Here is a 14,142-nt window from a genome sequence, read left to right as displayed (position 1 = left end):
ACAGAGATCCACGTGGTGCTGAGTCATCAGTTCCCACCCACCAAAACTGTATGACTATAAGAGAGAATGGACCGGCACATTTAGACTGCCTGTCTCAGCTCGCAGAGAGCTATTTAAAGCTCTGAAAACGATTAAGTATGGAATAGGTGACTAGGATTGAATGCTGCTAGAGATTACAGACTATGGAGTCACTCATCACGTCATCACCACCACAAGCATTTGAAGCATGGGACAAAAACTCAAGGATAATATTTTTAATATCAAGATCCTTCAAAACTGACAGTGACAAAGAGCAATATTGCTCACTAATTTCACAGGCTTATGTTTAAGCCCGGTGTCCAGTATTTATCTAACCCTAACACACACAAACAAGCATAAAAAGCTTTAGGTCCCATGACTGGAAAATATGGCTTTTTCCACTACTCTCACTTCCTGGAAAACTGTCTATCTTCACAGATGACCTCATGCTTCACCAGTAACTGAAAATAATAATTCCACTCAATAAAACAATATCAGACTTTTGAGTCACCCTTTGCTGCCCCTCCCATCAAATAAACCTGCCTCTTGCCAACTGATACCCAGTGAATTTGAACTTGAACTTTGAAACCCCTTTCTGTGTTTTGTCCTACCCAAGCATTCTGGTTCAACAGGAACTAAAATTGAGGAAGCAAGATTTTCTTCTCGACATGAGCAGGTAAAAAAGACTTTCTCATTATCACCAGCCTCTGAAGGAAGAAATGTAGGACAGAGGATTGCATAGTTTACTGATGTTACAAGTTTTGTGACGGTAATAAGGTTAATCCGCTAACACCTGGGGTGACAGGAAAGCAAAATTACCCTTTGCAGCTTTGAAGTTTAAATTACAGTCTGTCTACGGTAGGAATTCCAGCTTGAGTTAGTCCACTTTTTAAATTTGATGTACATTCACTGTGAGAACAATAGTAGTTTCACACAACATATACTGTGTGAAACTACTTGTTTTATATTTTCTGAGTGCATTAGACTTGTATCTGGGCAGGGGCGAACCCAGACGGTTCCTGTTGTGATGGCCGTTTCTGCCATCCAAGCAGGGCCAGGGCAAACATCAGACTGAGTAATGAGAGAAACAGACAGAGGGAGGGGGGGAGGGAGGGAGGGAGGGATGAAAAAACAATCACTAAAAAAGGATAGAAATGGTCCTTTTATCAAGAGACATGCCACAGACTAAATCTGCCTTTCTCGATCTGTCCTCATTTCCGTCTCTTTTGCTTTCTCTCCAGCGTTTTTTCAGTTTCTTGTCCGTTCTTCTTTCCTAACACACCTTCTTTCAGGTTTCAAGCCTGCATGTTTGTTGACAAAGAGAAGTTCAACAGCGTCTTGAAGTAAACCAGATCAGTTCTTCTAGACAGACATGGGGTTTGTTTAGCCCATACATGGCAACATGATGTTGGACAAATATTTTGCCAGAGTGTGGGTTATCTCTAAGAGCAGCATAACCTCACTTTCCTCTTTCAAACGCTGTCAAAGTCACTTTACTCTCATGTTGTGATAAAAATGGTACATGCACATCTACAAGTGTTGTCTCTGGTTTAAAATATTGTTCCAGCCACTGCAGCAGATATTGAACATGGGACTTTTTACTCAGCTGCTTATGTTATGTATGCTTATGTTGTTGTCATTCATACTAATCTTCTGTTGTTTAACATGTTGTAGGCCTTGTGAATAGGAGCATTACACAACAACAAAGATCAGACGGAGCACTTCCGCTTCAAAAATAACCCTTACCTCAAAGTTTAGTCAGGTGCGTATTCAACGCAATGCATACCAAAACACAACAGGTGCTCTATTAAATTTCTGACCTATTATTGGCCTCTTGGATGTGGATTTGAAACTTTTAAGGGGGCTGTCCTTTTAGAGGTTATTTTCTTACTGTTTGCAGAGACTGCAGAAATTGAAGGCTATTGATTCAAATATGCAGGCAGTTACCTAATCACCCTCTGCAGCTCTGGTTCCCAGGCTACTGAGGGAAAGGTGTTTGTGTATGTGTTTAGTGAGAGACCGTGCGACTGAGTTTGTGCTCAGTGGAACAAGGTGTCTTTAACTTTTAGGTGTTTGAAGTAAAATGAACAACTTTCCCATGCTTCCAATGCCTTTCACTTCTCTCTCTCTCTCTTTTATTACTTCAAGTAAGTATTGGGTCATTAACACTCCTGGGATCATGTATCTAGAGCAACCCCAATCTTCCTATTTTCTGTTCTGCCTACTTTCTGACTGACATGCAATCACTTCATCTTTACTCGTCTAATTGGAAATGATCTCCTGGTCTTGATCTCTGTATCCAGTAACAGTGTCCCCAGCAAACACTCTCCTCTTTCCTTCCTTCCTTATTATCTCTATAGACATGCTTTTAAAATTATTAATGAGCAAATCAAATGCCAGTATCTGTACTGGCCGACAAATTAAGGCCACGTCCTTTTTCTTTTCTTTAGTGAGCTCTCAAAATGGACCTGCTCTCGTTAACCCACAGTCATTAATATTGCAGATGGTGAAAAAGAAATAGGCCAAAATGTTTTGTGCTGTTTCTTTGTCTTTAAATATTTATAGTAGCCACCGTTTTCCTGGTCGCGGTCCACCGCTGTCTGACTTTGTTGTTTTGGCTGTGTGGAACTCTTTGGTATAACTAATTAACTTATCTGAGATGGCTTGTATTTCCCAGAAGTGAAGTCTTGAATAAAAAAGAGATTATTATGGTCCCTACTGGCAATGGATGGGAATGTGTATTTTATATTTTGCCAAATTACATCTGCAACATGGCAACAGTTAACAGTAATGATGTGTAATCCCAGTGGATAATACAAATATATAACCTTAATTTGACCTAAAATTAGAGTGCCTCCCTTGGGCCAATCAGTGTAATTAAAATTAATGGAATGCAGTATTGTTCTGATCTAGCATGACTTATGTACATAAAGCGGCTCTAATATGTATACGTGCTGACAAGAACATCACAGAAATGTTTGGCTGACACCGTTGATGGATGATGTACACTAGGACATGTGGCTGTTAACAGACCCAATACTGATTGTTGCACAATGTCAATCAGGACTTTCCTATTGCATGTTTCTGTAACGACTTGCGTCACATTGTCCCACCTGAATTTTCCATTACATAATCTCATCATACCAACACACACACACACACACACACACACAAAGATTTTCTCCAGATGAACATATTATGCCCTGAATCAACTGAGTTTATGTCAGTTAATTTCAAACTTGAGAGGTTTGGCTCAGAAAATGTACTGTCACTCATGGAAGTGTAAAGGACCGTGTTCAATGACAGCTCGTAAATAGAGTATTGGTTGGATCTTAAATGTGTTCTGCACCATATGTACACCTTGAAATGTCAATCTCACATTTACCAACATTATTTCCTGGCAAAGGTAATGAGAGTATTGACTAAAATTCTAAAATGTCCGATACGTCTCTCTATTATTACTCATTATTACTTCTTGCTTTCTGCCAATACATGTTTAATACAAGACTGATACTTCAAGTTTCTATGAATATATTGTTAATAATGAAAAGGCAGAACTGAGTAAACTTGTGAAGTACATGGTTTGCATGAGTAAATTTGCTCTGAAAGTGAAAATTTAACTTGTGTAATTGCATCTTATTAATTTACTTCATGTGCTGGTGGACAAACAGAAACATGCAGGAGGAACTCTCAGTCGTCTAAGATCTGTTTCACATGATGTACTGCTACCCTCTGCTGGATCAAAGATGTATTTTCCTAAACTGTATTAACGGCACACACAAGTACAGCATGTACTTGTTTCAGCATCATTAAAGTATTTATCATTTACAAGGGACACAAACAAATCAAAAGCATTGCAACAACCCAGCTCATAATAACAGCTGCTAGAAATGTGTGACAGAACACTGTCACAAGAGGTAATAATCGGTCCAGTCCACATGGTTTATGTTTTATAACTTATAATAAAGAAACAAGCACTATAGCACTGCATAGCATTGTGAGAGCACATTAAGTAAACTTTTTAAAGGAGTTTATTTTTATATGTATCTATATACAGAAACATTTACAATGCACTATATGCAAGAGGTACAATCCATAATAACACTATAAGTATGGCACATAGGAAACAGGTAGAAAAGCTGAACAGTACTTGATGAACAGTGTGCTTTAGAAACAATGTAGTTTGAAAAGGTGGAAGATCACATGTAGTACAGCTGCATTCTGAATGGAGCAGATAATGCCTCTAGGTTTAGTGTAACAGAAAATATGCATGTCTGATTATGTAACAGTAGAGAGGAATGAAACTCCAGTGTTCTCCCTACTGCTTAAGACATGAGCGGCTCAGATGACTTTGACACTGACAGTTTATAGGTAGTATGGGATTGGCTTTTTTTCAGCAGTTGCTATTAAGTCCAAGTGGTTAAAGTATGATTTTATCCAGCAGTGTATATACAGCATGAAAAATGCATTAATAAAAGTGGCACAATAGTATATTCTAATGTTACTGGACTGTAACTGAACTGTTCAAAATACTAGAAGATTAAAGTATATAGGCGTAGATAAAAAAAACAAATGTTATCAAGGTCTCTTCTGGAGACATGACAGTAGTACAGTACTGTGATAACAAAAGACAAACAAGGAGTACAATTTATTTTCAGGCACATTCATCATCAATTGCAAATTGCACTGCATTCAGCTGGAAGAAATCAATTGGCACTTCAGAACTGTGTGACACATCTGTCAAAACCTACAAATTCAAACACAAAGTGTCTTTGAAAGTGTTCATCCTTCTACAAATGGTGTTGAGTGGTCGTCATGCTTAGGGTCATTCCATAGCTTTGTAGATTCAATACAAGAGTAACACTCCACAAGAAATATAATGTACACACACCATGATGATTAAGATGACCTCTTATTCAGAACATCATGTAACACTTTTTTTTATACAGACAAGTCATATAATTCACTTCAGTGTATACTTCACAATATATATTCAGAATATCAAATATCTCTCTAAAATGGTAACCAATATTTTCCTCTTTACTAGCTGTGAATACTACTTTGGAGCAAAGTTTGTTTTGGGTGTTTTTGCAATATGACCCATCACAGAACACATAATGTAACTGTCTCACATATAAAACTGAAGGATGCGATGTTCTCCTGCAGAACCCAAAGAGTGGTTAATTAATCCAGTGGACTTCTAAAAAAAATGACACCAAAATACAGCAAAATTAAAGAAAAGTTGACTTGAAGAACACTCTTTTGGTCCTTGTAAGGAAAAAGGAAGAAAAGGGGAATAAATTGTTTCTTTTAGATGAATCATTTGATGTATCCAAGCTGCCTCTTAAAAGTGAGGTGCCCCAGTAAATCAGCGCATTGGGAACTCACTGGGAAGAGTTTTCATACTTTAGATCATACTCCAAGAGAGAGGTTTCCACTTCTCCTCACCACGTAGTAGCACCCTCTGACTCTCCTATTTTTACCTCCCTATCATCACGTGGCAGCCTTGTCACAAATCCCCCCGGTGATTAAATTGTCACATAATATTCCACAACAGGTCAGACGTGATGAATCCTTACTGATGGTGTGAGTTCAGATGCAGCAGGTAGCTATGTTGTGCTGCACAGAGGAGTTCTAGCAGTCATGGACAGCAGGGCATATTCATTTAACTGAGCAGGTGCTATAAAACAGTAGCCTCCTCCATGGCATTGACCCATCTGAAACACAAAGAAAACAGAATATGAGACCATGGGACACTTAAAGGGGCGCTCCACTGATTTTACATGACAAGGTCACTTTTCTAGTCACAGACAGTACTATTTAACAAAAGAAAAGTGTTGCACAAAGTCCTCTTTGTTCGGCCTGGGCTTTGGGATTTTTAGCATGGGGTAGGAAAGATAAAGACCTTTACCATGCAGGGATGGTCTCCCAAAAGATACTGTTGGTTGCATTAAAGGAAATGAAGATACACTGTTTTTGGAGCTTGACAGTAGAGAAATGTAATTGAGTTTATTTAAGTACAAATTTAGTATTTCCATTTTATGCTTCTACTGCACCATTAGTCTTAAGGCAATATTATACTTTTTACTCAACCACTATTACAGTATGTGACAGTTATAGTTACATGCAAAACTTACAATTAACTTTGAAAAATGATACATTGTAAAACAAATACTGTTGTTGTTACTATACTATAGATTTCTTTTTCTTCGTGCTTTGTGGTTTGTATTTTGTTTTATTTCCCTTTTTGCTCTTTTCTTCCTCATGTAAACCACCTTGTAACTGCTGTTTTGAAAACTACCAGATATTAGTTACTGTAAATTATAGCCTAACTGACACTATACTTTGAGCCTGGTGCTGTCATTGATTTGGGAGTTTAAAACCTTTAAATCAGATATAAGCTAATAGTAAACAAACAATCATGTATCACTTAGACTTAAAAAAGATGACCATGATACATACTCACTAGAACATTGTACAGGTGGGCTCATTACTATTATCAACACAATTTATATGGGGTCAACTTGTTATTTTATTGTTATGTGTTTGAGATCTGTTGCACACTTATTATTGTCTCCCACAAAACTCTGCCCCTGATTGGTTGACAAGTCAGAAACACAGCCTATGATTGGTCGTCAGATTTGTTGCAACAAGGAAAAATTATGAAATGATTGCAGAAGACATTCAGTCATGGATTTAACATTATACATTTATTTTCTCCATTCTCTAAAAAGACAGTTTAAGGCTGGCTTACAAAGCTTCTGAAAGGACTCTGTTTGCATCAGAGTCGATGTTGAACAGCACAGTGGTAACGCTAGCCTTTCCTGCTTAGCTTCTGTTACTTCATTTTACCAACAGTTAAGAAATAACAGATCTTTGGTTGTTTGGTTTGGTTGGTCCTTGGTTATGAGAAGCTGTAGTATTTATCTATTTGACAAAGCCTATTGTACATTTACTGTGAGATAGACAATCTACTGCTCAACTTTCCCCTGCATAATCTCGGGAGACAACCCTTTCCACATTACAACAGAACTTGTTCCACTTCTGTACTGCTATTTCTTGTTGCCAACATGTACCCCAATATCTGACATATCTGCAATAAGCTAATAGTGATACTGATATATCAACCTGACCGATAGCAAATAGCATTTGCTCTTTTGCTACAGTGAATTGTGTATAAAAATATGCACTCAACACTCGTTTGAACCAATTTGAGAAGGAAAACTGGTTCCTTTTGTACAGATCCGATGAAGTTGGAGGAGATAAACAAAGCTTACCAAAGTGCCTCAAATAGCCACAGTGCCATGTCTAAGCCTGTTGTCCCCTTTCACAGATTAATTTAATGGTATAGTAAAATATAATTAGAAAATGCAAAAGCAGATATGAGACCATGTAATTAAAATAGTATTACAGTATAGAAGCAGCATTTTAGGTAAATAAATAAAGTAAATAATATCAACACACATGAAGGCACTATCACAGGGGTGTAATGAGACTATGGAGGGACAGTGCCATGCACCCAAGATGATTTACACTCCCCTACCTACTGTATGACATATGGTACATGCCAGGAATGCAAATGTAGTGAAAGCATATTTAAGTCCCTGGTGGTCTAGTGGTTAGGATTCGGCGCTCTCACCGCCGCGGCCCGGGTTCGATTCCCGGTCAGGGAACAGCTTTTACAAGAAACCCCACCCCCCAAATGAGAAATGAAACTTCTGAGTAACGGTAATATGAACTGCTCCAGTTCTGACCTGCGTGCAGTGTGTTGATCATCTGCCCTAAAGGTGTAGTACAGGGTTTTCTTGTGGTACAGATGGAACACATTGCTGCTCTCCTCGCCCTCTGGCCTCTCCGTCAGCTTGACAGTGAAGCCCTGCAGAGGTAAACTCTCTGAAGCCACTTTGTCCTGAAAAAACCAGAGTGACGACATGAAACACAAGAGTACAAGTTAAAGACACCAGTCTTCTTGTCTGCAATAATGTGCGAATACCAAGAATTTCATGCTTCAAGAAGAACAAAGTGGTGCAACACTCAGATGTATAGTTGTCAAAAGAAACAGAGAGAGCACAGAGAATCCCTTTATTAGTCACATAAAGCGTTGTGCCCAGGAGGAAAGACTGAACAGTGGAAATGTGAATGTTAAACAGCTCTTTACTCCACTGACCAGACCAGATGGGAAAAGGAAAAAATAACAGATGTGAGGAAAGACCTCTGTTATAGAGTGATCATGAGAGTGTGTGAAATTTTTGGGGCTGGTGTGGGAGACTCTGTGCCCCCTCACCTCACGGGCTGTGAAGGTGTAGAGCACCTTGTCTTTGAGGAGGAACCACAGCCGCTTCCACTTCCTCTTGCTCTTCTTTCGGCGCTGCAGGCTGCCGCTCATGGTAGAGCCCTCAACGGCAAGTGACACCTGATGAAATGAAAGACACATTCAATGTACACACATTAATAAGAGATGGGATAATGTGACTGAAACTTTTTGCAACATAATGTGACACAGTACGACAAAACTGTAAACTACAAAATGACCAGCTCCACTTTTAACAAGAACTAACAATAAATATAAAACAAATATAGTTTTTATTGCAGCAGCAGGATTGCTTTCCTGTTCTTTTGTCCAACACCTGAAGATTGAAATAGACAGTGACCTCTGCTGGCAGCTGTTCTGTACTACATACAAACAGCCACCGGGCAGTTGCCACACATACCAGACATTCCGGTAGATCGGTTTGCCATACATATAGGGTTATGTGCAAGTCCCTGGTGGTCTAGTGGTTAGGATTCGGCGCTCTCACCGCCGCGGCCCGGGTTCGATTCCCGGTCAGGGAACATCATTTACTTAATTGATAATTTGATTTAAAGCCAATAACATATAGTGCTACAGGCAATTATGTGCTAAGAGTGAGTGTATTGTCAAACAGAAGAATAACTCAAATCACTATCCTTCATGACTGTGTTTACAATGAGAAGTGGAATTAAGTGAGACTACTGTGTGATGCTTTGCAATCAAAATTGGGCCTGTAATATGACATATTTAAGGGTCGTCAAAGGCACAGATGCCAAATGAGAAGTGTAGTCCACCTGGTTGAGAGGGGAGGTGCTCTTCCTGCTCTTCCACAAACTTGGGGGCTGCAGGCTCTGGAAGACAGCAGAGAGGGGACGGCTGGCCCGGTGAGTCCGAGGGCTGGAGTTACCACATGCCCCTGACACGCTGCCACCTACAGACAGACATACACACAGTTAATAACGGGAAAGTGGAAGAAACTCTCGTCAGTGAAACACTTCTATATATAGGAAGCTGAGATTCACCTCTTTTCCTGAGCTCAGCATAGCAGTGGTCACACACTTTGGCCACCCTGTCTTTGAGGTACTTCAGTGGGTATCTGTTTCTGGAACAAGCACGGCACACCACCTGCTCAGAGACAGTATGCAAAGAAGATTTACAACCCAAAGAGAGACAGCATCCAGTTTCAATAGGCTACTCTTGAACTCCTGACATTTGATGCAAAAGCAAATAAAATCAACATTACTACAATAAAAAAGGTCTATTCAAAGCATATCACTTGTACTTCTAGTCCGGGTCTGTGATCTAAAATTTGGCATCCAACACACTGAAACTGTAACAAAGACCACAAATGAATCAAAGTTTTTTCAGGCCTGTGTATCTGACCTTGCCGCAGGCGTTGCAATGATGTCGTCTCAGCGTGAGGCTGAAGTCCGAGGTACAGTTCATGCACATCATCACATGAGAAACTGGCACCAGTACAGGAGCAGCCTCTCCCAGGGCCATCCACAACTTTTCACGGGCCTGTGGATACATAGGCGTTTTTATAAGCAGATGTTACTGCATGTTAGTATGAGGAAAGACAGAAGCTGCAGATTGCAAACCTAATTATGACTGTTAGTTAATGGAATATAACAGATTTCTGTAGTAATCATTTTAGTACTGCTCTTACCTCACTGCAGGGTCCACCAAACGTGCAGAGTCCTGCAGCATGGTCTGCTATGGCTCGACTCAATGTGTGGAACCAGTCCTCCCTCTCTCCAACTGAACTGAAGAGTGAAACAGACAAATGATCACTCCTGATACTTCTGAAAGGATTTTGGATCATCTAGGTAAGTGTTTCTTAAACTTTTTAGTACCATCGTTATGACAGACATTCAAATACAGCACTGACCCCATTCAGCTACGGACAGTTTACACAGAAGTCAGGTGTATTCCTTATAAGAAGATTATTAACTGTTTTTAGGTCTTATAAATGCATGCATACAAGCATGAATATGACTCCAAAACGTCCTTCCAGCAATTGCATAATTTTGATTTGAAATGTGGTAGTGTTTTGATATATGTTTTTAAATCATAAAATATTTCAGAGACTCATCCAAATACTACTAGAGGGAGATCATGTACCCCTAAGAAAAATATTGCAGGAGCAGAATAGCCTACGTGTGTGATTAGGCCAAAGAGATTATAGAGTTCATAGATCAAGTAGTTTGGGAGAATTCTAACATTTTCCCAACTTTTTCAGAGTCAGAAACTAAATAAATGCCTTAGGACATACCTATTTTATGTATTTGGTGAAGTATGAAGTTATGTCAAACAGTAATATTAGGCTATCGTGTCTCAATTATTGTCTACGGGATCAAATAACATTTAACCACGATCCCATAGGCATCCAGAAAATTGAGCTAAACTAAGCAAGTCAAAGGAGAAGGTAAGAGTGTGCCTTTTTTCAAGATTTGTCTGTCTCACAGACTTTGAAAACCTGTGATCTAGGCCATGTAGAGTCATGTTGAACATCAGGAGTCTTGTGATAGTTATCAATAAATTCACTGTTCATTTCAAGGTTTTGACAGTCAGATGCTCACCTGGCTGAGAGTGTAATAGTGATGTCAGACACCTCGATCCTAAGACAGTTCAGCACATTGTCGAGGACAGGTTTGCTCACCTGTGGGAGGGGCAAAAACACATCAGAAGTCAGCCAAAAAACATTGTGTGCAGAGATTGAGTTGGAGATGAGCTGGGAATTTGTTAGTTAATGTACCTTCATCCCAGACAGAGATAGCGTGTTTTTCAGCCTGTATTTTCCATCCTGCTGAGGGTAGGTGTACAGCATAATGTCGTTCATCTAAGAGAACATAGAAAGAGGAAAAAAGAAAAAAAAACATCATACTGGATTACATTCATTTGTTCATTGTGCTCTTCAAAAGAACACAGTAGATAGATGAGGATCTTTGTTTTCAGTTCCCAGCTGTTCAGATTACAATGACCCATAAATACCACAAGGTGGTGGTGTAACCTTGGGAGAAATTCCTGAAATTGCAGCACACACCTTCTTGTTTATTCTTTTTTTTTCTCTTGAAAGCAACTTTCTGGCCTTAACTTCTTAGATTATGTTTCCTTTCACAGCATTCATACTTCTCTGTGCAACACCTCTGCACAAAATTCCCATGTATGCACACAACATATGGGCATTAAAAGTGTTTATTTGCTTATCAGACCAAAAGTATTGTGATTCCCCCAAACACACTGAAAGTCCATTGTGTTATGAGAGGTATTTCATTTTTCCCAGACAAAAGAGATGACATCATTGGTCACACCTAATGTGTGCTCTAAACATCCGCTGGGGCCGTAAAGGCAGCATCCAGGAATTCTCCACCCTGCTCCAGGGCTCCAGGCCTCCCCTCGCCCTTCCAGTCTTCTCAGGCTACACTGAGAACCAGGACTGGGTGGAACCGGCCACCTTCACCACAACAACAACAACAGAGTCGCAGTTACGGGTTCACTGGCTGGAGACAAAACAGTGCATGATAGCCAAGCCCGAGCCCCGCCTGCGACCTCTGGGCTGCAGCCACCGCAGTTCGTCTGCTCCACCCTGCACTGCTCAAAGATTCCTTCCACAGAAACCCAAGCAAGTTTCAAGTCAGGAGACTTCACTAACGACTTTCCCAGATGAGTCACAACATGCACCTACTTAACCCCTTGGCACCTAAGATATTTACTTTCTCAACAGTGCCATTTCATCTCCTCCACTAACCCCTCACCTCCGTCACCTGCCTCTTTCACTCATACTCTCTTCCCTCAGGCAGCTTTCTGTATCTCCATCCTCCTTCTAATCCTTTACATCACTCATTCACCCTGCTTCTCTTTATTCTTTTAGCCCAGGCTTGTGACATGGTTGCAGCTTCTCTGAGTGATGGCTTTCATCTTCACTGTTGTTTGGATTCTCCTTCCTTAAAAGCCCATAAATAACACCTGACCCACTGAAGCCATCCACTTCAAGAGAGAAAACGGCCATATAACCCTAATGGCCTGAAAGTATCAACCACCAAACCTTTTCAGCAATCGCTCAACTGCAGTCCTGGGACTGAGAAACTGATGGAATAAAGCTAAATGAGGATAAAAGATAAATAAATCCACATCTTTATGTTATTTTCTGTTTGGATCAACTCATATCAGCCAAAATCATAAATGCTGCTCCTGCGGATATGTAGCCCAAGCATAATTCACAACATGAGACAGCACTGATTGCACATGGAACAATAGAGTGGGCTTCACTATTTCACGTTATGTGTTTGTGTAGCACCACCACCACCCTGCCTCCTCCACCACGTCCTCCTCCCTGCATTCTACAGGGTGTCTGGCCTTCACTTTGCTGTCAGTCCCCTCCCAATACACAGGAAGCCAGCATCCAGTGACCCACACCAAACATCCTGTAAGGAAGTGGGGCCCTGGAAAACAAGTCCTGAGAGGGGAGAAGAGGAGAAGAGCAGAGAAGGAGGCCCTTTTTTGATGGGTGTGGTGCCAAGTGGAGGTCCTTACAGCCTTGCCCTCATGCACCCCCACCTCCCCTCCTAACATCACCCACCTTGCAGGCTGACCTCCGCCCAACATTCCCCCATATTTTCGTAGACCACACTGTTGTTGTTCTCGCCACAGTTTTAATAATAATAAATTATTATTATTATTATTTAAAATAATAATTTCAGATCTTTACAAAACATGGTGTGCACAAATATTGTTGAAACTAACCAAAGGTTTACCAAATATTCAAGGTAGAATTTTGGGGAATGGGTTAAACTGAACCTGGATTTTAACAACGTAAAAAAGACAATTTGACTGATATAATACTTCCGATTTCCTGCAGATTTCCTGTTAGATGAGAAGATTGATACTACTCTCATGATTGTATGCTAAATATGAAGATAAAGCCAGCAGAGAGTGGTGCAAACAGTGGTAAACAGCTAGCCTGGCTTTATCTAAAGGTAATAAAATACACCTACCAACACCTCTGAAGCTCACTAATTAACACGTTACATCTTGGTTGATTGATCCGTACAAAAACCATCGAATGAGGTTGCCAGAAAACTACAGACTCAAGGAAGTCACTAAATGGGCTGGCACATAACCCCCCCTTGTAAAACCACCAATTGTCTTTTTCTTTTTTACATAAATGAAATATAAGGTGTTAATTAGAGGTGCTGGTGGGTGGATTCAAGATGTGGTTCCAAGACAAATCACCCACCAGTGTGGCATATCAAGATACTGATTAAACAGCATAACTATGACACATGTGTGTCTGGTCAGCCGCCCTAATCTGCCTCTGATTGGCTAGTACTCATTGCCTTCGTTGGAATATCAGGACAAAAACAAACATTTATATTTTTGTTCAGATATTTCTTTGAAACCGCAGATGGAAACAAAATGAGAAAACAGTGTTTAAAAGCTTAGACCCTAGTTTCACAGTCTGATAATAATGTCTGAAATTTATCTGGGATGAAGGTAGAAATATTACCAGAAACAAGTGTCGAGGCTGCCTGCTTTTCTTCGAGACCTTCATGAGTGTGCCCTCTTTGACAAACATCTGCCGAAAGAAAAGACCACAAAAAAAGCGTTGGAAAGACATGTCAAATGTTGCTTATGTCAACTATGTTATAGACCCTGTGATGGCCTTCAAACACTGTTATTCATGTGTTATTACAGAACAGTGTGTTGCTGTGTTTGGTGCTCACCCTCCCAGGCTTCAGGAGGTCCCTCTTTCCCTTTACGCTGTACTCTATGTGGACCAGGCGCAGTAGGTTCTCCTGAGAGAGCAGACAGAGCACAGAGATGGAGGAAGA

The 14,142-nt window shown here is 40.3% G+C and overlaps 1 protein-coding gene, 1 long non-coding RNA gene and 2 other non-coding genes across 6 annotated transcripts in view; 3 read left to right on the top strand and 1 right to left on the bottom strand.

Annotated features, from left to right (window-relative positions):
- Positions 1 to 585: 585 nt before the first annotated feature.
- Positions 586 to 13,808, top strand: LOC113745864 (uncharacterized). 2 transcript variants are annotated; one of them, XR_003462465.1, is made up of 4 exons: positions 586 to 694; positions 9,988 to 10,137; positions 10,694 to 10,736; positions 11,595 to 13,808. It is a non-coding gene; the product is annotated as an uncharacterized LOC113745864 (long non-coding RNA). The 2 variants fall into 2 exon arrangements; XR_003462464.1 differs by lacking the exon at positions 10,694 to 10,736.
- fgd5a (FYVE, RhoGEF and PH domain containing 5a) overlaps positions 4,032 to 14,142 on the bottom strand; it is a 32,064-nt gene continuing 21,953 nt past the window's right edge. The window contains exons 11-21 of one of the 2 annotated variants that reach the window (XM_010748527.3): positions 14,035 to 14,106; positions 13,818 to 13,886; positions 11,067 to 11,150; positions 10,891 to 10,970; positions 9,978 to 10,074; positions 9,692 to 9,829; positions 9,331 to 9,433; positions 9,103 to 9,239; positions 8,303 to 8,431; positions 7,773 to 7,927; positions 4,032 to 5,735 (exon numbers count right to left, since the gene is read on the bottom strand). In XM_010748527.3, the coding sequence (XP_010746829.3) occupies positions 5,699 to 5,735; positions 7,773 to 7,927; positions 8,303 to 8,431; positions 9,103 to 9,239; positions 9,331 to 9,433; positions 9,692 to 9,829; positions 9,978 to 10,074; positions 10,891 to 10,970; positions 11,067 to 11,150; positions 13,818 to 13,886; positions 14,035 to 14,106 (1,101 nt within the window). In that variant the 3' untranslated portion in view covers positions 4,032 to 5,698. The remainder of the gene's footprint in view (positions 5,736 to 7,772; positions 7,928 to 8,302; positions 8,432 to 9,102; positions 9,240 to 9,330; positions 9,434 to 9,691; positions 9,830 to 9,977; positions 10,075 to 10,890; positions 10,971 to 11,066; positions 11,151 to 13,817; positions 13,887 to 14,034; positions 14,107 to 14,142) is intronic. The other variant, XM_019255828.2, reaches the window with a different exon arrangement.
- trnae-cuc (transfer RNA glutamic acid (anticodon CUC)) lies at positions 7,620 to 7,691 on the top strand. The gene has a single exon. It is a non-coding gene; the product is annotated as a tRNA-Glu (tRNA).
- On the top strand, positions 8,779 to 8,850 carry trnae-cuc (transfer RNA glutamic acid (anticodon CUC)). Its single transcript has one exon. It is a non-coding gene; the product is annotated as a tRNA-Glu (tRNA).

This window comes from Larimichthys crocea, chromosome VI (assembly GCF_000972845.2).
Source record: "Larimichthys crocea isolate SSNF chromosome VI, L_crocea_2.0, whole genome shotgun sequence".
Taxonomy (NCBI): Eukaryota; Metazoa; Chordata; class Actinopteri; family Sciaenidae; genus Larimichthys; species Larimichthys crocea.
This window is presented reverse-complemented; position numbering and strand designations above follow the sequence as displayed.